At 39.9% G+C, this 21393-nt stretch overlaps 2 protein-coding genes and 1 long non-coding RNA gene across 5 annotated transcripts in view; 2 read left to right on the top strand and 1 right to left on the bottom strand.

Moving 5' to 3' along the window:
- Window positions 1–8670, top strand: part of PNPT1 (polyribonucleotide nucleotidyltransferase 1) — a 44583-nt gene extending 35913 nt beyond the window's left edge. For both annotated transcript variants that reach the window (XM_070429242.1, XM_070429243.1), the window contains exons 19-28: window positions 1221–1327; window positions 1767–1838; window positions 1928–1991; window positions 2408–2491; window positions 2786–2869; window positions 3753–3859; window positions 3947–4002; window positions 5098–5176; window positions 6930–6977; window positions 8152–8670. In XM_070429242.1, the coding sequence (XP_070285343.1) occupies window positions 1221–1327; window positions 1767–1838; window positions 1928–1991; window positions 2408–2491; window positions 2786–2869; window positions 3753–3859; window positions 3947–4002; window positions 5098–5176; window positions 6930–6977; window positions 8152–8310 (860 nt within the window). In that variant the 3' untranslated portion in view covers window positions 8311–8670. The remainder of the gene's footprint in view (window positions 1–1220; window positions 1328–1766; window positions 1839–1927; window positions 1992–2407; window positions 2492–2785; window positions 2870–3752; window positions 3860–3946; window positions 4003–5097; window positions 5177–6929; window positions 6978–8151) is intronic.
- The window catches only part of LOC139019912 (uncharacterized), a 210697-nt gene extending 192064 nt beyond the window's left edge, over window positions 1–18633 (bottom strand). The window contains exons 1-2 of the long non-coding RNA XR_011473164.1: window positions 18488–18633; window positions 3300–3397 (exon numbers count right to left, since the gene is read on the bottom strand). This is a non-coding gene — a long non-coding RNA (uncharacterized lncRNA). The remainder of the gene's footprint in view (window positions 1–3299; window positions 3398–18487) is intronic.
- A 356-nt stretch (window positions 18634–18989) lies between these two features.
- PPP4R3B (protein phosphatase 4 regulatory subunit 3B) overlaps window positions 18990–21393 on the top strand; it is a 48372-nt gene continuing 45968 nt past the window's right edge. The window contains exons 1-2 of one of the 2 annotated variants that reach the window (XM_070429240.1): window positions 18990–19315; window positions 20675–20730. In XM_070429240.1, coding sequence (XP_070285341.1) covers window positions 19174–19315; window positions 20675–20730 — 198 coding nt within the window. In that variant the 5' untranslated portion in view covers window positions 18990–19173. The remainder of the gene's footprint in view (window positions 19316–20674; window positions 20731–21393) is intronic. The other variant, XM_070429239.1, reaches the window with a different exon arrangement.

The following is a 21393-nucleotide window of genomic DNA, read 5'->3' as shown; positions in this document are numbered from 1 at the left end:
CTGAAGTGTTTGAGAAATCACAGTCTAGTTAGTATACCAAAGACACAAAAGTTCTTACTTGTGAAAGCAAAGAAAGGTATTTTCTATAAAGTATAACTCAGTGAACCTGAAAGTGACCCTCAGCAAGACTCTTAGGTACACTATAAAAAGAATGGTTTATAAGGATTTTGTAAGGGAAGAGGGCTGTGGAGAGTAGGAACCAGAGAAAGTCAAAATAAGTCATGCCATAGTAAACTAATATTTTGTTTTCAAAAATATTACTAGATTTGGAGTGAGGAAGGAGGGTACTGCTTATGCAGTGTATCTAAAGTTCAGCCTTTATGAGCTTTGTATAAATAATGCAGAAATTGAAACTGGATGCTAGGTGCACATTTCATAACTGGTTGAAGGATGAGCAAAGGGGTTTTGTTAATCTGATGGGTTGGCAGGAGAAGGGTCTCAAGTGTAATACTTCAGGATGTGTCATCCTAAACCTTGTTCTTTTCACTATCTTTGTTCATGAGTTGACTAAGAACACAGGCCTACCAATAAAAAGGATACTGATAGAAACCAATGAATGCATAAGTAAATGGAACAGTAAATTGATGTCTGTCTCTTCTTCCCTCCTCCCCCCTCTAAAATCAATCAACAAAAAAAAGCGTTAAGATTACTATTATTAGAGAGAGCTTTGTGCTAAAAAGAATTATTACTTGTTAGAATTGTTTTTAAGGGGCTTTTATTGTATGTTTAAGAAAAATGAGGTAGTTAGATGACTTATTAAGATCTTTCCACCCAGTGTGGCTCAATTGGTTGAAAGATTGCTGGTTTGATTCCTGGTCAGGGCACATGCCCAGGTTTCAGGCTCAATCCCTGGTAGGGGGGGCATGCAGGAGGCAGCCAATCATATTTCACTCTCACATAAATGTTTCTCTGTCTCTCCCTCCTTCTCCCTTCCTCTCTCTCTCAAAAATCAATTTGAAAATCTTTAAAAAAAAAAAGGAAGGGAGGGCGGGGTCTGTAACCAGAACCCAGAAGGAGTCAGATACCAAAGGACACAGCCAGGTAGGGTGACCTCACAAGGAAGGAAATTTTTTTTTAAAAAAAGACCTTTCCAAATTAGTTTCGGTGACTGTCAATTTAGAATACCATCCACTTACATTAAAATAAATGTCAAGAGAATGATAAATGTATGTGTTAGGCTGATGTATATATCACACAGAAGTTCTTTCTCTCAATTACAGGGGTTCCTATTTCATCTGCTGTTGCGGGTGTGGCAGTAGGATTGGTGACCAAAAACAATCCTGATAAAGATGAAATAGAAGATTATCGTTTGCTAACAGATATTCTGGCAAGTATATTCACATTTTCCAATACTTAATGGTAAAGATTATACATACTTTACAAGCATCTTTGCTTAAAAGAATGCTAGGACTCAAGAAATAGAGGTCCTTGTTCTTGATTTCCTCCTCTACATTTTCTCCTTGTTTTTTATAGGATGTGAGTTAAAAATATATATTACATATAAATATCCATAGTTTAGCTCACTTTAGGATAATCATAAATTAATCTTTATGCTTTTAGGGAAAAACATGATCTAAAATAGTGATTTTTCAGATGAAATATTTGTAACTTGAAAGTCACAAATTGGAAGCAGTTAAAATATGTGTGTCATCTTAGAGGACACAGTTTACTATATCTAAAGCTATTTTTTAAAATTTCTCTACAATGACAATGAGTGAATTTTGTTTGTATTTAAAACTAAATCATAATTTCTTAAATTCCTTAAGGGAATTGAAGATTACAATGGTGACATGGATTTCAAAATAGCCGGCACTAATAAGGGAATAACTGCATTACAGGTATTTTTAAACCCATTTTGTTTCATTTTTATAATATTTAATAATGTCGTGAATCAGTATTTATATAATATTTGGCTTTTCCTTATTAGGCTGATATTAAATTACCTGGAATACCATTAAAAATTGTAATGGAGGCCATTCAACAAGCCTCAGGTAAGCCAAGCCAGTGTGCCTCATTCTCCTTTCATCATTATCTACTTTGTTAATGGAACTCTAATTCCCAGTAGGCTTATTATAAAAAATAGGCTTATTAGAAAGCATTGCTTTAGAAAATGAAATTTCATGTAACACCCTCGATCAAGAAGTATTAAGTTATTAGACACATAACTAACCACCAAAGTGGGAGGCCACTAAAAATTCAAATTTTTCAAATTAAGTAACTTTCGAAGATAACAATAATAGAGAAGGAAATACAAGTAGAATTGTCAAGGTAACAAATGTGAAGAGCTTTTATTATTAAGCTAAAAAATTTGAATTTTATGCCATAAAAACTAAGACAACTGCTGCCATAACTTATCATATTTAGTTTATGTAGTTATTATTTTTATTATGTTTTTAATCTCTCCTAGTGGCAAAGAAGGAGATACTACAGATTATGAACAAAGTTATTTCAAAGCCTCGGGCATCTAGAAAAGAAAATGGACCTGTTATAGGTAATAAAATTAATACTGCTTTCATGATAAGATAAATGTTAATATTGTTTTTCAATATTTGTAACTCCATACACAAAACAAATCTATTTTAAAACTTTTATGATTTAAATGCTTTAAATTTGGGGGAATATTGATATTAGAACTTTCAGTAATTTTAATCAGTAGCAAATTGTTTTCTATTTCATACTGAAATATTTGTACATATATCTTAGGCCAAAAAACTCTTAAGTAACCAGGACATGTTTTAGATTCATATATGTATTTACTTATATTTTTGTCTATACTACATTTCAGAAACTGTTCAGGTTCCATTATCAAAACGAGCAAAATTTGTTGGACCAGGTGGATATAATTTAAAAAAACTTCAGGCTGAAACAGGTAAGTGTTATATGAAGTTTGGGTTTTTTATGTAATGCTAGGCCATGTAAGTTTGTCACTTCATTTCTATTGCGTTGCTCTAAAAATATATGTTTGGTAAATGAGAGGAAGACCAAAAGAAAAGAATATAACATAGATATGGCTTTACTGTAAGTTTTCTGTATGCCTATTAATAAATTAGCAAATGATCATCCTTAACTGTCTTCAAGAAGGATGACCTAGAATTCCTAGTTTTTTTGCAACAATTTAAAATCAAGCATTTAGAAAAATGTTTAGTTTTTCACTTTAGAGTTCTGCTTTAATTTTCTCTTACAATTACTTCTGCCATTTTTCACATATCGTTACTCTTATTTTTAAAGAGTAAGTGTAGGAATAGTAAGCTTTAATTTGTTTTTTTCTGAAATCAATCTCTGGGTTACCTAGTACTTACCAGCTTTGAGATTATTGAAGGAGAGTGAGGAGAGTCACCTTAGCCAGTTAAGATTGAGAAACTGACATGATTTCTTCCCTTATCCACTGTTCACCACTCTAAAGGAAAAGAGGGAGAGAGAAGAAAAGTTGAAGAAAGAATTCTACTATCGTCTTTACTCATAATTAAGAGAGCAAAACTAAAATCTCCAAAATTAGAACTTACATGCTTTATCCCACCAGATTATGGGCTACAAGAAAGAGGGGATATTGGCTAGCACAATCTGGATACATACCAGAGATGCAGGGTGTATTTGTTGGTAAATAAATCCCTTCATTCCTAAAGCATTGATTAAACATAGCACAACCCTGCCCAGCTACTTCCAGGTCACTTTCCTTCACTCACATCTTTTCAGACTAATCTCCATTGGAATGAGCAAGTTAACTTTAATATGTTAAATTATCTTTTTAAAAGGTGTAACCATTAGTCAGGTAGATGAAGAAACATTTTCTATATTTGCACCGATACCCAGTGCTATGCATGAAGCAAGAGACTACATTATGGAAATCTGCAAAGATGATGTAAGTATGGATCTTATAACAGTTATTTTTTTCTACTTTTTGTTGCTGTTTTCTTAATGAATCTTACGGCTTATTTTGCACTTACAGCAAGAGCAGCAATTGGAATTTGGAGCAGTATATACCGCAACAATAACTGAAATCAGGTAATATCAAGTAATATGTTTTATTGGGTTTTTTAATAAGATTTATATTCTAAGCTTCATATGTTTGCTTTATTTATTTAGAAGTTATGTTTAGACTATATGTCAGTTACCATATAATCATTAATTATTTTAAGGTATAAATTTATTTTCTACATCAGTTTGTAGATTTTCAGTAACATGGTTCTGTAATTACAAATTATAATAATAGATTCTTTTAACTGAATAGTTTAACCAAATTTCCTATCTTTTTAATTTTCCCAATAAACAGTTAACAAACCCAAAATAGACTATTAGCAGTATTTAATTTTTTTTTCCTTTTGCTTTTTCTTTCTTTGGTATTTTTTTGTTGGTCTTAAGTACTATTTATTGCCTATGTAGTACATTTTATTTTTACTAGATAAAAAGATTGATTTTAAGAATCAGAAAATCCTTTTCTACAAAAAAAAAATAAATTATCAGATGTAGCATGAATGTTCAAAGCAATTTGAAATGAATAATAAAAGGCAATGGGATAATGTAATATTAAAGGTGAGAACTATGAAGTGGAATGGCTGATTTTAGATTATAGAAAATAAGAAATTTTTAAATAAAATAAGTATACCAGTTATCTAACCTCCTTCCTTAAATCACTGTGTAATAAGTTGATGGTAATTCTTAAAATATTTAATGTCATTTCAAAATTTTTTGGAAAATATTAAGAGAAATACAGAAAAAGAATACATAAATATATGTGTGTATATATATATTTTAAAGCTTTTCACTGCATGATTTTCTGTTATCTTTTCTCTGTCCTTTGATACATAGTATTTAAATATTTAAATAGAGTATATTTTTAATTGAAAAAAAGTAAGTATCCCTTTTAGACAATCATACTTCTTATAGTTATAAAAACATGTACTGAAACCTTAAACTTATACAATGTTATGTGTCAGTTATATCTCAATAAAACTGGAGGAAAAAAAGAAAGAAAAAACATGTACTGGAGGGATTTTTGTTTTTTTATTTTGTTCTCTTAGGAAAACATAATCACAGTTTGATTATCAATGGATACATAGATACTTAATGTTTTAACCAGGCCTATTTCCTTTTTTGTAGAGACAGTGGAGTAATGGTTAAACTATATCCAAATATGACTGCAGTACTACTTCATAACTCACAACTTGATCAACGAAAGGTAAAAAAAAAAAAAAAAAAAAAAAGACATTTTATTTTTCAAACTGCCTTAAAATAATCATAGTGAAATTTACTGGGCTGGTGAGAACTGTACACTCTGTCTACTACTGGCCTAATAGAGAAAACCAAAACTGATAGAAATGCTGCTGACAAAAGGTTTTACATTATTTATCACAGATATTTGTTTCTCCTTCCATGACGGAATAGAAACGGCTCTTGAAAGTTTTGGGGTGAAATAACATCTAGAGTTTACACAAAGCAATTACTTAAAATAGCAATAACCCTGTTTTCCCAATTTTCTTGACCAACCAATCAAGGCAAGATAATTCTTAGGATGTTTTTAAATTTACTTAATCTTTGTTATAGTTCATAGGCAGAATATGAAAATACTCAAGAAAACAATGGGATGGAGGGCAGAGGAATAATAGGAGTATCTATTTTTACCATATATTAAAGCATAAAGCTATAGAGAACAAAACAGTGTATTACTGACCCTGAAATAGATGATGCATAAAACAGAAATAAACCCAGTTATGGACAGGGGACTACATAATACAATGTTTACATTGTATTTTCAGTCATGGAAGAATCAGAGATTATTCAATAAATCGTATTGTTACAGCTGGTTATCATAAAGAAGGATCTCTACTCTTTTAATACCAAAATCCCATCTGGATCAAGGAGCTAAATGTAAAAAAAAAAATTTTTTTAAATTGGGGCATGGAAGGCTGTTGAGAGAGGACTAGAATATTTTAATCTTCTGCCTGGGTAAATATTTCTCAGCACGGTATCAAAGCCAAAATGTAAATAAATTAATAATACTGTATCTCATTATATTGCAAAATTACAATAAGATTGAAAGACAAGCAACAACTTAAAGAAAAAATGCTTGTAACATATGACAAAGATTTCATATATAAAGATCTTGTATAGGTCAGTAAGAAAGATGAATATCAATAAGAAAATGAGCAAAGAATATGACAGACCAATCATTTTTTAATGCCAACCAAGATATTCAAAGTTATCATTTTTCAAATTTATGATAGTTGAAAATTCCCAGTATAGATAAGAATGTGGAAAAGAAATAGACATTCTCATACAGTGCTGATAGGAATATAAATTGGAGCCAACTTCTTGGAAAGTATTTGGTAAATATATATGAGTACCTTTGGACCTAAGAGTTCTACATAGGTCTTTGTTCCAAGAGGATAATTAGAGTAGATGAATACTTAATCATTTCAACACTGCAGTTAATTTTTTGTCAACTTTTTATTTTGGAAAATACACTGAAACCCATATCGCTTTCACCTATATTTATCAATTAGCATTTGCAACCCTGGAATTTTAAAACAAAGTAAGTGACCATATATAGGGGATTGGTTATACAAATTACATCATTTCAGTACTCAACTGTAATGTTTCATTTATTGATATGAAAAGACATCTTCAACACATTGAATGAAACAACAAGCTCAGAAAGGTCCATTTTAACAAATGCAATACAAACACTAAATAGGGAAACATTTGAAAAGATACTCATTGGAGTGTTAGCAATAATTTATCTACAAGTAGAAGGGTTTTAGATGCTTTTTACTATCGTCTGAATACTTATGTATTATTTTAAATCTTTATAATTATGATTTTATAATCAGAAAAACCAATAAAGCTATTTTCCACTTGGGGAAAAATGGGTATTTCCATAGATATTAAGTAATTATAAGTGACAACTAATAGTTTAACATGTTCTCTTTCAGATTCAGCATCCCACTGCTTTAGGATTAGAAGTTGGCCAAGAAATTCAGGTACTTGTATTCAACCCTTTAGCCTAGAATTGTAAATTGTACTTAAAGTTTCAATTATTGTTTCAAAAAGTAAGCTGAAAGAATCAAATCAACATTTGTTGTTCCACTTATTTATGCATGCACTGGTTGCTTCTTGTATGTCCCCTGACTGGAGATTAAACCCACAACCGTGGTGTTTCAGGAAGGACACTCTAACCAGGGCAATGTTTGTGATTTGTATTATTTATCTGCTGTGCTTCTTTTTTAACCTTAGGGTTGCTTAAATAGACTCATTAAGGATTTAAGACAATTCGTTCCCTCAAGGAGTTTATAGTTTACAGTTTAGTTAGAAAAATAGTTCCATTTAGAGCTTTTAAAATTACACAAACAAGTCAGTGATGGCTATGCAGAGTCAGTGATTTAGTGACAGGACAATAGAACCCTGGTAACTCTGTTAAGGATCTTGAATGTCATATTTAAAGAGTTGGGACTCTAATATACTGCTTGAGGATAAAAGTTTTTGAGTTTGATAAAAGCCATATTGTTCAGTTCCAGAATTGATAACAAAATTGGCCTTTTTTAATAGTCCTTTTGGAGTTGATGAAAGAACTTATTGCCAGTCTGAGTTTCTTGGGCCACACCACCTTTTGTTCCAGTTATACCTAATACCCATGATCTGAGTAACTATGGCTTCTAATTTATTCCCAGTCTGCAAGCCCATTGTTCAAGTAGCCTCTAGGGAAAGATGAGAACTAAGACATAATATCTCTGTATAAGACTTTTCTTTTAACATTATAAGGGATTTTAAATACTGCCACAGTTCCCCCTGACTTTCATTGTCTAAGATCAAGCCAAATAATCTCCAATGTGATAGTCCTTTGAGCAGTAGTCTGAGTGACCTACGTGTAATCCTGTATAGTATGTAGCACAATTAGGCTCAAAAGCCCTTGTAGAATCATTTATCATGACTTTCACTTGATTTCTAGTGTAGGGACCTGCCCTGGAGAGAATAAGAAGGCACAAATTAATCTAACAGAAGATTATAACTAGGCAAATAATACCCCGTCTCTTTTCCTTTGTTATAATCACTGCTTAACCAAATTATATTTATTAGAATATACCCTCACTTAGCACTGAGCTATGGTTTCAGTAAACAAGGAAAAACTTTAAAAGTAAATTTGTTTCTTTAACACAGGTCAAATATTTTGGACGTGATCCAGCTGATGGAAGAATGAGGCTTTCTCGCAAAGTGCTGCAGTCACCAGCCACAACTGTTGTCAAAACTCTACATGACAAAAGCAGTATTGTAATGGAAGAATCTGTTTCACAGTCATCTTCTAATTCTTCCCCATGATATATTTTTTTAAAGAGAATTAATTCTAGAGTAATAATCTGTAGAGCAAAATTTCAATATTACCTTCTAATGTATAGATTTATATATACTATAAATATATTCTAATGATTTATATTAAAATGCTCATTTACATGTGCCATTTTTTACTTCATTACCTAGTGCCCTGGCCAGTTTGGCTCAGTGGATAGAGCACTGACCTGTGGACTGAAGGGTCCCGGGTTCGATTCTGGTCAAGGGCACATGCCCAGGTTGCGAGCTGATCCCCAGTGGGGGGTGTGCAGGAGGCAGCAGATCCATGATTCCCTGTCATCATTGATGTTTCTATCTCTCTACCTCTTCCTTCCTCTCTGAAATCAATAAAGAAATATGTTTAAAAAAAAAAAAAGTTACCTAGCCCTGGTCAGGTGGCTCAGTTGCTTTAAGTGTCATCCCGTACACACCAGAAAGTAGCAGGTTCGGTTCCGGTCAGAGCACAAACCCAGGCTGCTGGTTCGATCCCAGTCAGGGCACGAGCAGGAGGCAACGCACGTTTCTCTCCCTCTCCCCCTTCCTCTTTCTAGAAATCAATCTTTTTAAAAAATAAACCATTCATACATATATGCCGGAAACCAATTCCAGCATGTACAGCAGGGCTGGATCTGGGAATGGCTAAAGGCATTTCCTCAAACCTAAATAGGCTACATTAAATTGATTCTTGGCTGCCAGACAGTTAAAGGGCATCTTAATCTACATGTTATTGCATCCTAATGGCCAAACACCTGAACAGCCAGCCATAGGCTAATTCTTCCATTCTGACAATGGACTCTGTACTAAATCCTGACCCTTTGAAGGGTATATCTCTTCCTCGCCTCAGGACAAGTTGTGTTAATAGAAAGCATGGGGTCCTGGGGACAGGGAGAACCTAAGGCCTTAGACTTAAGACCTTAGAACTTAGCTCCTTTAGCTAAGCTCCTCTGACCCCCAAAAATGCCTTTCAAAATTATATCTTGTCTCTGGACTCTTTATTAGTCTATGGATTCCTATTTAATCTACGCACAGCCTTCTCCAGATTCCTGAACCCTTCTTGATGCTGGGACAAGAACCCCGGCACATATATCTTAGAAAAGATTACTAACCTTTCCTGTAATTCTGAAATATCTGAAAAACTTATAAATAATAGATTATATTTGCTACTATCATGGATCTCTTCCTACATATTTACTCTTGGTCATCTTGTGGCTCACCTCTTTGCCCAACTTGACTTGCCTACAATTATTTTACAAACTAGAACTTGCCATAGTCAAAGCTCATACCTATTTCCTTTGTATAGTTACCAAATATAATAAGGAATTGAGGGAGTTACTTTGAGCTGTTTTTAATGATATACTGCCCTTCTAATTGGCTGCAAAACCATAAACAGTGGAGTAAATATTATAAATGGGAATCTAACTAGAATGAGGCAGTACATTTTTCAAATTTAGGAAATATAGAAAAGCATTTACTCATCAAATAGAGGTCATATTTTGATTGTGTATGCATGGATGTGCTTGGTATAAGAGATGGAGGAATCATGATTTTCAGTTAATGCTTCAAACAGATACAGAGGCTGTTGATATAATTATTAGTAACAACAGATGGAAGGGCAGTAGTGAACTTAGCAGTTAGAACCTAAATAAACAGAGAAGAAAAGAGAAAAAATTATATCCACAAAAAATCAGAAAGGATCAGGGCTGAGAATTTGAGGGCATGGTGAAAGTCTATATGGAGAGGAGCTAAATGCCCACACAGACAAGACATACACTCATTCACCCCCTTGTAACACTGCCACTACTACCTCAGGAGTCAGATTTATTTTCTGAAATAGGAGAGACTTTTGACTTGGGGACACTGTCACAATAGAGGGTTGTAAGTGGGGATTAAGTGAAAGCCTGAATACCAAAGAGTTGGATCTCTAACCTCCTTCTTCTGCCTTTACCCAGGCTGGATATGGAGGGATATCTGGAAACTACATTCTCTCAGAGAAAAGACTTCTAAAAACATTTGGAAAGGAGTGAAAGAGAGCTATGATTGAACAAGAAAATCACCCCAGAGAAGGCCAACACTCTATTGCCTTGCTCTTGACAGTAGAATCAGGATTTAGTAGGGGCCAAATCCTGAAGAGCTTTGCATGCCATCCTAAAGAACTTTATCCTACAAGAAATAAAAAGATTGAAAGACATTAATATCAAATTTCTTCACAGAGACCACTCAGTGGTTAAGTCTAGAATTGGTTACAAGTTTTAAACTGCACAGGTCCACTTAATACAGGCATTTTTCAATAAATACTGTGAATGTATTTTCAGAATATTTTCTTTAGCTTACTTTATTATAAGAATACTAGAAGCCCGTTGCACGAAGATTCGTGCAATAGGCCTCCTTCTCCTGGCTGCTGGCACCGGTTTTCCTCCAGCACCCAGGACCCAGGCTTTTGGTCCAGCCACAGCGGAGAAGCCAAGCCTCTTCAGTCTTCAGTCTTCACTCCGGCAGGAGCCTTCAGTCTTCGCTTTGGCCTGCGTATGCAAATTAACTGCCATCTTTGTTGGGTTAATTTGCATAGTCGCTCTGATTGGTTGGTGGGCATAGCAGTGTGACACCAATTTGCATGTTTCTCTTTTATTAGCGTAGATAGTAAATAAAACATAACATACAAAATACATTAATCGACTGATTATTATTGATAAGGCTTCCGGTTGTTAAAACTCTTCAAAACCGAAAGTAATCCTGAAAGAGTTTATTGAGCCATGTTATCCAGAGAAAGGACCAGGGCCTAGGGCAGTGATGGCGAACCTATGACATGCGTGTCAGAGCTGACACGCGAACTCATTTTTTTGGTTGATTTTTCTTTGTTAAATGGCATTTAAATATCTACACTAATAAAAGAGAAACATGGTAATTGGCATACGACCACTACCCTTTTCATTGGCTAATCAGTGAGTATATGCAAATTAACTGTCAGCCAAGATGGCAGCCGGCAGCCAGGCAGCTGGAAGCGAACATGAGGCTCGCTTGCTTCAGTGACTACGGACTCCAACATTCCCCTCCTCACTTTCCGGCCTCTCAGTTGCAACTCTAAGCAACTATCTACTATGTTGCAAATAAGAAAATAAACAAAAGCCCAGAAACCGGCTTTCATTCAGCCGGGCTTTAGCAACATTGTATCGATGTTTTTAGCAGCGAGGCCTCAGAGCTAAAGCTGGCCCAGAATAAAAAAAAAAAAAGAAAACAAGGAGCGGTTGGGAGCTTCAGTCACTTGCTTCCGGAAAACAGCCCTCAGCCCCTCACCCAGACTGGCCAGGCACCCCAGTGGGGACCCCCACCCTGATCCAGGACACCCTTCAGGGCAAACCAGCCGGCTCCCACCCGTGCACCAGGCCTCTATTCTATATAGTAAAAGGGTAATATGCCTCCCGGCACCGGGATCAGCGTGACAGGGGGCAGCGCCCAAAACCCCTGATCGCCCCGTGGCTCTGTGTGTGACAGGGGGCAGGGCCACAACCTCCCTATCTGCCCTGCTCTGTGCCTGATAGGGGGGAGCTCCCCAATCCCCTGATTGCCCTGCAGCTCTGTGTTTGACAGGGTGCAGCGCACCTACCCCCCCCCACCCATGGGCCCTGCTCTGTGTGTGACAGGGTGCGGCGCCCCAACCCACCCCCGCCCCCCACGGGCCCTGCTCTGTGTGTGACAGGGTAGAGCCATAACCTCCCCATTGCCCTGCCCTGAGTGTGACAGGGTGCAGCGCCCCAACCCCCTGATCCGCCCTGCTCTGTGTGTGACAGGGGCCGGTGCCCCAACTCCCCTATCAGCCCTACTCTGTGAGTGACAGCGGGGAGCTCCTCAACCCCCTGATCAGCCCTGCTCTGTGCGTGACAGGGTACAGAGCCCCAACACCCCTGATGGGCCCTGCTCTGTGCGTGACAGGGGACAGCACCCTAACCCCCTAATGGGCCCTGCTCTGTGCGTGACAGGGGGTGGCGCCGCAACCTCCCCATCGACCCTGCCTTGAGTGTGACAGGGGGCGGCGCTCCAACTCCCCAATCGGCCCTGCTCTGAGCCTGACCAGGGGCTGCACTTAGGGATTGGGCCTGCCCTCTGCCACCCGGGAGCAGGCCTAAGCCAGCAGGTCGTTATCTCCCGAGGGGTCCCAGACTTTGAGAGGGCACAGGCCGGGCTGGGGGACCCACCCCCCCCCCCACCCCCCCCACCCCCCGGCCCCGAGTGCACAAATTTTTGTGCACCGGGCCTCTAGTATAAAATAAATATCAAAAGTATAAGTCTTTGTTTTACTATGATTGCAAATATCAAAAAATTTCTATGTGACATGGCACCAGAGTTAAGTTAGGGTTTTTGAAAATGCTGACACGCCAAGCTCAAAAGGTTCGCCATCACTGGCCTAGGATGTGCAGTCTAAACCTCCAGCAGCAGGGCTCGATGGAGTAGACAAGTCTTATATAAAGAGTTTGGGGAAGATGTAAGTTGTTTTGAATGAATTTACACTGCCTATAGATAAGACCGGGTGGGAAAAGGCGAAATGGGGAAAGTTCTTGGATAGGTGAATAGTCCCTAAGGAAGAACTACTTGTTGCTTTATGGATTGGTTGTGGGCAATGGTCCAGAAAGTTCATGAGTAATCAGGATGCAATGTTGTCTGGAGGTCGGCTATTTTTTTTAGATTGATCACCTTCAGGAAAAAATGAGTGAATATATAGCAAAAAACTTTCATAAACGTTATTTCATTAAAAAAAAAGAAAGCTTCACATTTCAAGGACATGAGTCAATGAGATTGAGAATCCAGTTTATCCTGTAGAGATTAACAATATATATTTTTTAAATCCTCAAGAATTTTTTTTAGGTGGGAGACCAAGATGGCGGCGTAGGTAAACACTGGAGACCGCTGCCGCAAACAACCATTTCAAAAATACAACTAAAAGACTGAACGGACATCACCCAGAACCACAGGAAGGCTGGCTGAAGAGAGACTCTACAACTAGAAGGAAAGAGAACAGCAAATCGAGGCTCAGAGGCGGCGCAGTGTGGAAAATACAAAGGTACCGAGGTGCGCGCGCAAAGCGGGCTGGTGGCTGAGGGCGCGGTTGTCGTTTTCTGTCGGGAGTGAGTCTCAGACTCTGGGCTCCAGATCCGGGTGAGTCTCTAGGGACCCAGACTCAAACGGGAGAAGCGGGATTATCCGGCATCAGTTGGAACCTGAGGGCAGCTTTCTCTCCGAGGTTTGCAGCGGCTGCCGGGGTTCTGAGAAGCAGAGCCTCTGGGAAGGGGACTGAGCGTGGCCATAACTGCTCCCTCCGCCCGCCCTGTTGATCCCGCCCCGCCCAAAGCCTGCGCACAGCCATTTGCCGATCGCCTCAGGCAAAGGCTGGATTAGCGCCTCCCCAGAAGGCAGACGTTTTCCGTACAGCTGATTCCTATAGCCAGCCGGCCTGGGGGTCAAATCCCTCTAGTGGTAACTACAACAATTAAGGCTTGGCTAGAACAAGACTGCACACAGAGACCACAAGGGGGTGCACCAAGAAAGCATAAAAGATGCGGAGACAAAGAAACATGACAGAAATGGAGGATATGGAGCTAAGAATCGCAATTTTGAGGGCTTGCCATAAATTTGTGCAGAGCCTCACGAAAACTAATGAGACCCTCGATGCTACGATAAAGAAATTAGAAAGTAAGCATACACGGACTGAAATAAAGAATATTATACCCAATAGCAGACCAGAGGAATACAATAATCAAACCAAAGGTTCGACAAAAAACACCCAATTGGAAAAGCAAAATGAAAAAAGAATCCAAAAGTGTGAAGATAGTGTAAGGAGCCTCTGGGACAGCTTTAAGCGGACTAATATCAGAGTCATTGGAGTGCCAGAAGATGAGAGACAGCAAGATATTGAAAACCTATTTCAAGAAATAATGGCAGAAAACTTCCCCCACCTGGAGAAAGAAATGGACTTACAGGTCCAAGAAGCGAAGAGAACCCCAAACAAAAGGAATCCAAAGAGGACCACACCAAGACACATCATCATTAAAATGCCAAGAGCAAAAGACAAAGAGAAAATCTTAAAAGCAGCAAGAGAAAGAGGCTCAATTACCTACAAGGGAATACCCATACGACTGTCAGCTGATTTCTCAACAGAAACTTTGCAGGCCAGAAGGGAATGGCAAGAAATATTCAAAGTGCTGAATACCAAGAACCTACAACCAAGATTACTTTATCCAGCAAAGCTATCATTCAGAATTGAAGGTCAGATAAAGAGCTTCACAGATAAGGAAAAGCTAAAGGAGTTCATCACCACCAAACCAGTATTATATGAAATGCTGAAAGGTATCCTTTAAGAAGAGGAAGAAGAAGAAAAAGGTAAAGATACAAATTATGAACAACAAACATGCATCTATCAACAAATGAATCTAAGAATCAAGTGAATAAATAACCTGATGTACAGAATGAACTGGTGATTATAATAGAATCAGGGACATAGAAAGGGAATAGACTGACTATTCTTGGGGGAAAAAGGGGTGTGGGAGATGCGGGAAGTGACTGGACAAAAATCATGCACCTATGGATGAACACAGTGGGTGGGGAGTGAGGGTGGAGGGTGGGGTGGGAGCTGGAAGGAGGGGAGTTATGGGGGGAAAAAAGAGGAACAAATGTAATAATCTGAACAATAAAGATTTAATTTAAAAAAAAAAAAAAAAAAAAAAAAAAAGAATTTTTTTTAAAAGTGTAATGTGTCCTCAAGGGACATTTGGTAATGATGGGAGATCATTTTGGTACTCACAGCTGGAGGAGGGGGTACAGTACTACTAGCATCTGGTGAGTAGAAGCCAGGGATGCTGTTAAACATCCTGTAATGCACAGGATGGCCTCTCACAACAAAGAATTATCCAGCCCAAAATATCAGTGGTGCCAAGGTTTAAAAAATCTGCTCTAGGAATTTAATCTACAAATATATTGGCACACATGAAATAACTTCCGTACAGTCATTTCTATTTGAAATACAAACTATTGAAATGACACACATATACATAAACAGATGGTTTAAATACACTAGGGTTAATTTGTGCAACAGTGCATGTTATATTCCATTATTCGTGTTTTTTAAAAAGTGGTAGATGTACTAGTAAATATATAAACACTAGAGACCCCATGCATGGATTTGTGCACCAGTGGGGTCCCTCGGCCTGGCCTGCGGGATCGGGCTGGGCCCAAAACTGGCTCTCCAACATCCCCCAAGAGGTCCAGGATTGCAAGAGGGTGCAGGCCAGGATGAAGAACCCCACCGGTGGACGATGGGGCCTAGGGAGGGCCACGGGAGGTTGGCCAGCCAGGAGGGCTCCAGGGCGTGTCTGGCCCTTCTCGCTCAGTCACGATAGGCTGGACCCCAACAGCAAGCTAAACTACCAGAGTGTCTGCCCCCTGGTGGTGAGTGCACATCATAGCAACTGGTCGACCGGTCGACTGTCTGCCCCCTGGTGGTCAGTGCATGTCATAGCGAGTGGTTGAGCGGCCTTAGCATATCACTAACATATTACGCTTAGATTGGTTGAACGGATGACCGGACACTTAGCATATCAGGCTTTTATTGTATAAGATTATATATAAATTATATAAATATATCTGTCCTTGGAGTGGAACTTTGATGACTGAAGAAAAGAACCTTTGCTGGGAAAAACACATTGTTTCAGTGCAATATTGCCCTCAGACCCACGTAACCACTGGGCCCTGTTCTGGCTCTCTATCCATGCTTCTCCCCCTGGGGTGATTAAGTCCATGGAACCAAGGGATGTGTCCACCCCAAAGGCCAGGCCTGCTTCCAAGGTCTACACAGTCCTCTTCCCAAGTTCTATCTTCCTGAAGAGTGGCCAAGGGGGGGATTGATTATATTCAGGAAGTGTAGACAGAGCTTGGGCAATAGGCTGGTGTATCCTGTGTGTGCAACTAAGGACTGTCAAACTGCAGGACAGAGCTGAGGTGTGAGAAGAGAAGGAAGGCATACTATACGGGCCCAGAGGGACTCTGGAACTTAAGGAAATCAAGAATTCTAGATTTGACTCTGGCTTCCAGGTCATTATGAAAATATATTTGTCAAAGTATACCAAAGGTTGGAGAAAATATATTTCAACAGTTAGCTTGATTTAAAACTTACAAATATTTAGACTTATGGTATACGGTCTTCCATTTGTATACTTGCCCTGGCCTTGCAAATATCCATCTCTACAAATGTTAGGTGGGCCTACTGCAGTAGGTGAGAGTGAATCCCTCTGACCCACTGCAGTACTTGTACTTGAGGATCTAGTAAGGCATAGGGATGAGTCCTAGGGATTTAATCTGCTCCTTTATTTCTCAGTCACCAGATCTCAGGGGCTATAGCAGAAAAGAAATTCTGAAGAGAAGATGGGAGAGTTGCTTTGAAACATAACTTCAAAACTCTCCAATAGATTTGCAACTCATTCAAAGTAAAATCCAAGGCCCTTCAAAATATCCCCTGTCCCAATTCCAACCTTATTTTTCACCATTTTCCCCCTTTTCTGCCCCACTTCAGTCACACTGGTTTCCTTGCTATCCCACTCACTTCTTCAACATGCAACAGCCATAAGGCCTTTGTACTTGCTTCCAGGTTCCTGGATCTCTCTCTCTTGCCCTGGGGAAAAGTTTGGCCCGATTGCCCCTTCCTCAGAGGACTTCCTGAATAAACAAGAAGTCCCAAATTCACTCTCTAACCTTTTTGTTACTCTATTTTTGGTCATAATGTTTATCATTACCTGGCATATATTTGTTTGTCTTCTTATACTAGAATATAAGCTCCAAGAAAAGAGGAGTTTTTTCTATTTTATTCACCAATGTCTACTGTATAGCATATGCTCAACAAATATTTATTGAATGACTGAATAAATTCAGAAAATGATTCATATTATTTCCCAATTTTGCCCAGAGGCTATTAACCTCTTAACACATAAAGTGACTTCTGTATAGTTCTCATTCCTTTGACATATACAAATTTATATGTTATTTTGGGCCAGTAACACATTATTACTTTGTTTGCCCTATCCCCTCAGCCTTGAACACCTTTGCAAACTAAACTCCCACTCAGGGATCCTCCAACATCAGGCTCAAAGTTATCTATGTGAAGCTTGCTCTGACCCACGCCAGAAATGTTTTCTCGGAGTTCAAAATGCCTTTTTTCCATATCAATCATAGCAATGAATGGGTTCCGAGGTCCTCTTTAAATTTAAAAAACAACCCTGTGTATTCAGATTTTGATATTAGGATTTATTTTTTATCAGGCGCCTGCTCTGTGTAAAACACTGTCTCTCGTTTTAAAGTACCGCGGAAGGGTGTCCACACAGAGGAGCTAGTCAAAACAAAAGCACGTTTTGACAAGACCATTAAGTAATGACTACAATTCCCAGAATGCCCTGCAGGGTCAACACGTGCATCTCGCCTGCCTGATTTTCACCTTTCAAGCTAATGGATTGCAGAGAACTGGCGGCGGAACAAGCCGAAACTGTCTTAAAGAAGGAATAAAAGGATTCTACCAAGAACGAACGGGGATTAAAATAAACAACTGCGCAGTGCACGTCTTGTCGCCACCAATGTTTGACAACTAACGTGAATTGCCCCGGGAATTCCTCCTCCGCTTATTCAGTGCACAAGACACCCCAATACGTAGCGCAAGAAATGCCCACAAGAGACACTTTTTTAAAAAGCCAAAACAATGCTCTTGGATGTGTTAGAAAGGGGGCTCTCAACCAGTTCCTTAAACTTATCTTACTAGTAAGGCTCATTTTCTGAGGTTACACCACCATAAGGGGTCTGTATTTTCATGAAGCAGAAAGTATGCTTCCCAAGGGCCAGCTACCAAAGTTAACGGCGAAACGCTTTGGCGGGAAATAGGAAAATGTCAACACTTTTTTTTTTTCGGTACGACGTTATAATCCTCAGGAGATGCAGAGAACAAACACTTCCTGAGGAGATGCTTAACTGTAACAGACTCCAATCTGGTTTTCAGATTGCCTGAAAATACTCCGCGTTCCTACATTTTCACAGAAGTTTCAACTATTTTCCTCCCAGAGCTGACAGAGGGAGCTTCCACTACGGAGTGCGAGCACATCTCCTTCCTTTTTGCTCAGGGTTATTCCCGTCCAAGGATGCGTACCTCCCATGTTTGTTTTGCTTTTCCTCGGAGATGGGTCGCACGACTCGTCACGCGCCGGGTGCAAAACGGGCGAAGCGAGACTAAGACTCAGTCCTCCCCGCCTACTCAGAAAGTCTCGCGTCACCAGCAGGGGGAGAGGATATCGCGAGAACCACTACCTCGGCCGAGATCCCGCGCCAGCAGGCGTGGCCAAGAAAGGAAGAACGCGCACCCAGGCCCGCCCACCTCGGTTCAGCACCCCGCCTCGCGAGAACGCCGAGTGCTGCTGGCCCTGGAAGCGCGAGCAGAAGCTGAGCGGCGGTGCGTTGGCCTCGTCGGCTGCCGTAGCCCCTGCTAGGACAGCCCGTGCGAGCCTGCTGGAGGAGGAAGAGAAAGACAGAGAATCGGGTTACAAGATGGCGGATGTGTAGTGCTTACCGCGGCGGCGGCGGGAGAGCGAGCGAGCTCTGGGGGGCAAAGGGAGGGGAGGGTGGGTGTGTGTGTGGGTGCAGTGAGAGATACCGGGACTCCGGCCGAGAGGTCCCGGTGGCTCTTGTTGCCCCTTTCCGCGGCTGAACCTTGAGAGCCATGGTGAACTTGGGCCTCTCCGGAGCCGCCGCCGCCGCCGCTACCGTTTCTCAAGAGTGAGGGGCGACGACGAGGGGGACGTGGAGGCGGCGTCTGGACCGGTGGGGACAGCGGCCACGATGTCGGATACGCGGCGGCGAGTGAAGGTCTATACCCTGAATGAAGACCGGCAATGGGACGACCGAGGCACCGGGCACGTCTCGTCCACTTACGTGGAGGAGCTCAAGGGGATGTCGCTGCTGGTTCGGGCGGAGTCCGACGGTAAGGTTTTTGGGACGGTAGGCTGGGGGGGTGGGGGGTGCTTCCCGGTAAGGCACAGCCCTGCGGGGGAGGCCGGAGGCGGGGTGCCGGGACTGCCGCCTCGGACACAGAGCCTGGGTTTTGTTTCCGCACTTCTGTCCGGTAAAAACAAACGACTTTGTCCGGATTCACCCTCAGTCCGACGCCTGTGCGCTGTTCCCCCGCCTCCTGTCCCGGTTAAGGACTTGACCCCTTCCTCTCCGGTCTCTGCTTTTGGAGAGAGGAGAGGACACGAAGCTCACGGGGTGTTGATCGCTCCTCGTTGGGGAGCCCCTGTTCTCTCCTGTCTCCGTTGTTATCTAGTCTGTGTCTGATACCAAAGGTTCAGCGGAACTTTCCTTTCCGAGTCTTTGTTCTTGAACGGATGTTCCCACCGAGCCCCCCGTTGCCACAGTCGGCAGGTGCTGGGGGAAACCTGAAGGCACCTGTGAAAGCCGGGGTCACGGCCGGCTGTGGCCACGGTGCACGCGCGCGAGCACAGACGCCTCCCGGCGGGGTCCCTGCGGGCGGCCTCGGGGGGTGTCTGTGGATTCTTGCCCCCCCTCAACCAGTCGGGGCGCCAAAGCAGACAGTGCACACGTTATTCGTGGACTTATTTATTTATTGTATACGAGTCCTGGGGCAAGTGTTCCTAAATCGTGAAATGTACGGTCGTAGTTAAAACGCCTTTCTCGTTGTAATCTGGAACTATGTGCAGACAGTGGGAGCATAAACTACCTTAGATTGCTTCGTGATGTATTTTGTACGCTTGTACTTTTCCTTTAAAAATAGTCACGGGCGTTTGTGTCTAACATGCAGTGTCCTTTTTGTTCTTAAGGAGAAAAGGAGAAAAGCAGTTCTGTAATTTGTGTATTTGTTGTGGTCCTTTGTAATTTGTTTTATTTTGTTGAACTGGAAATGCAATAAAATAACTGTTAAAAAAGAGTTTGGCTTCAAGTGGTCATTTAGACCTTAAAATTTCATTTCAATAAAACTTTAATAGTCATCAAGTCTCCTTATAGTCTTTTATTTATTTGTTTATTTAAATTCGTTATTGTTTTAAAGTATTACATCCTTATATTCTTGGTCTGAATGTTTATCGTAGGTGGATTCCCCCCTTTCCCCCCCCCCCCCACCCCCCATTTAAGGGTTTCTTGGAATAGGATGATATGCTCTAAATTAAATATGAAGTTCGGATCTGGAGAGAAAAATGTGAATACTTCAGATATCTAGCTGAGTGAAGGGAACATGCAATGATTTTTTTTTAATGTGGACTCTGATTTTTTATTCAGGTTTTATAAATTGAAATTTATACATGTTATTATTTTTTTTATCTTTCAGGATCACTACTCTTGGAATCAAAGATAAATCCAAATACTGCATATCAGAAACAACAGGCAAGTAGTTGTTTATCTTTAATTTGAAAGACTTCATCTGTGATCAAGGAAGTATTAATCTGACAAAGATGGGAAAGCTTTCCTGACAAGAAAAAAAATGTTTGGTAAACAAAGTAACAGACCATATGTATTTCCCCTTACAGGTTAAAAGTTTCAAACTGAAAAGTGAAAGTTTATGTACTGGAAATAATTTATTATCTTTGAATTGAGCCACTGTTAGTTTATATGAGAATACAATGTATTCATTAGTCTTATTTAACTTACAGTTAGCTAGGTCTCTGCTATACCCTGTTGTACACTAAGCCTTTTATTCTCAACCACATTTAAAGGAAGTGGCATACAAGAAAATTCAAAGGGGTACTCTCTAAAGCAAGGAGAGCCTGTTTGTGGTGTGAAATTAGATCCTCTAACTCAAGCAAAGGTAGAGTTTTGAAGTAGAAGCATTGAAATCCTGTTCTTTAATTGTATTTTTTAATATAATAGTCAGTGATTCTTTACAAAAGTGTACATTGTCAATTATATAATGTTTTCTGTTAATATTTATTGTCTTATTTGGGAAAAGAAAACCTGTGTTGTGTTTTAGCATACCAAATCATTTAATCTGGAAATGGCAGCAGTGATTCAACTTTTTCTTTATTCTGTGAATGTTTTTATTTTCATTAT

The sequence above is a fragment of the Myotis yumanensis genome, unplaced genomic scaffold, assembly GCF_028538775.1.
Source record: "Myotis yumanensis isolate MYYU_CA2020_CCGP unplaced genomic scaffold, mMyoYum1.0.hap1 SCAF_11, whole genome shotgun sequence".
NCBI classification, from domain to species: domain Eukaryota; kingdom Metazoa; phylum Chordata; class Mammalia; order Chiroptera; family Vespertilionidae; genus Myotis; species Myotis yumanensis.
This window is presented reverse-complemented; position numbering and strand designations above follow the sequence as displayed.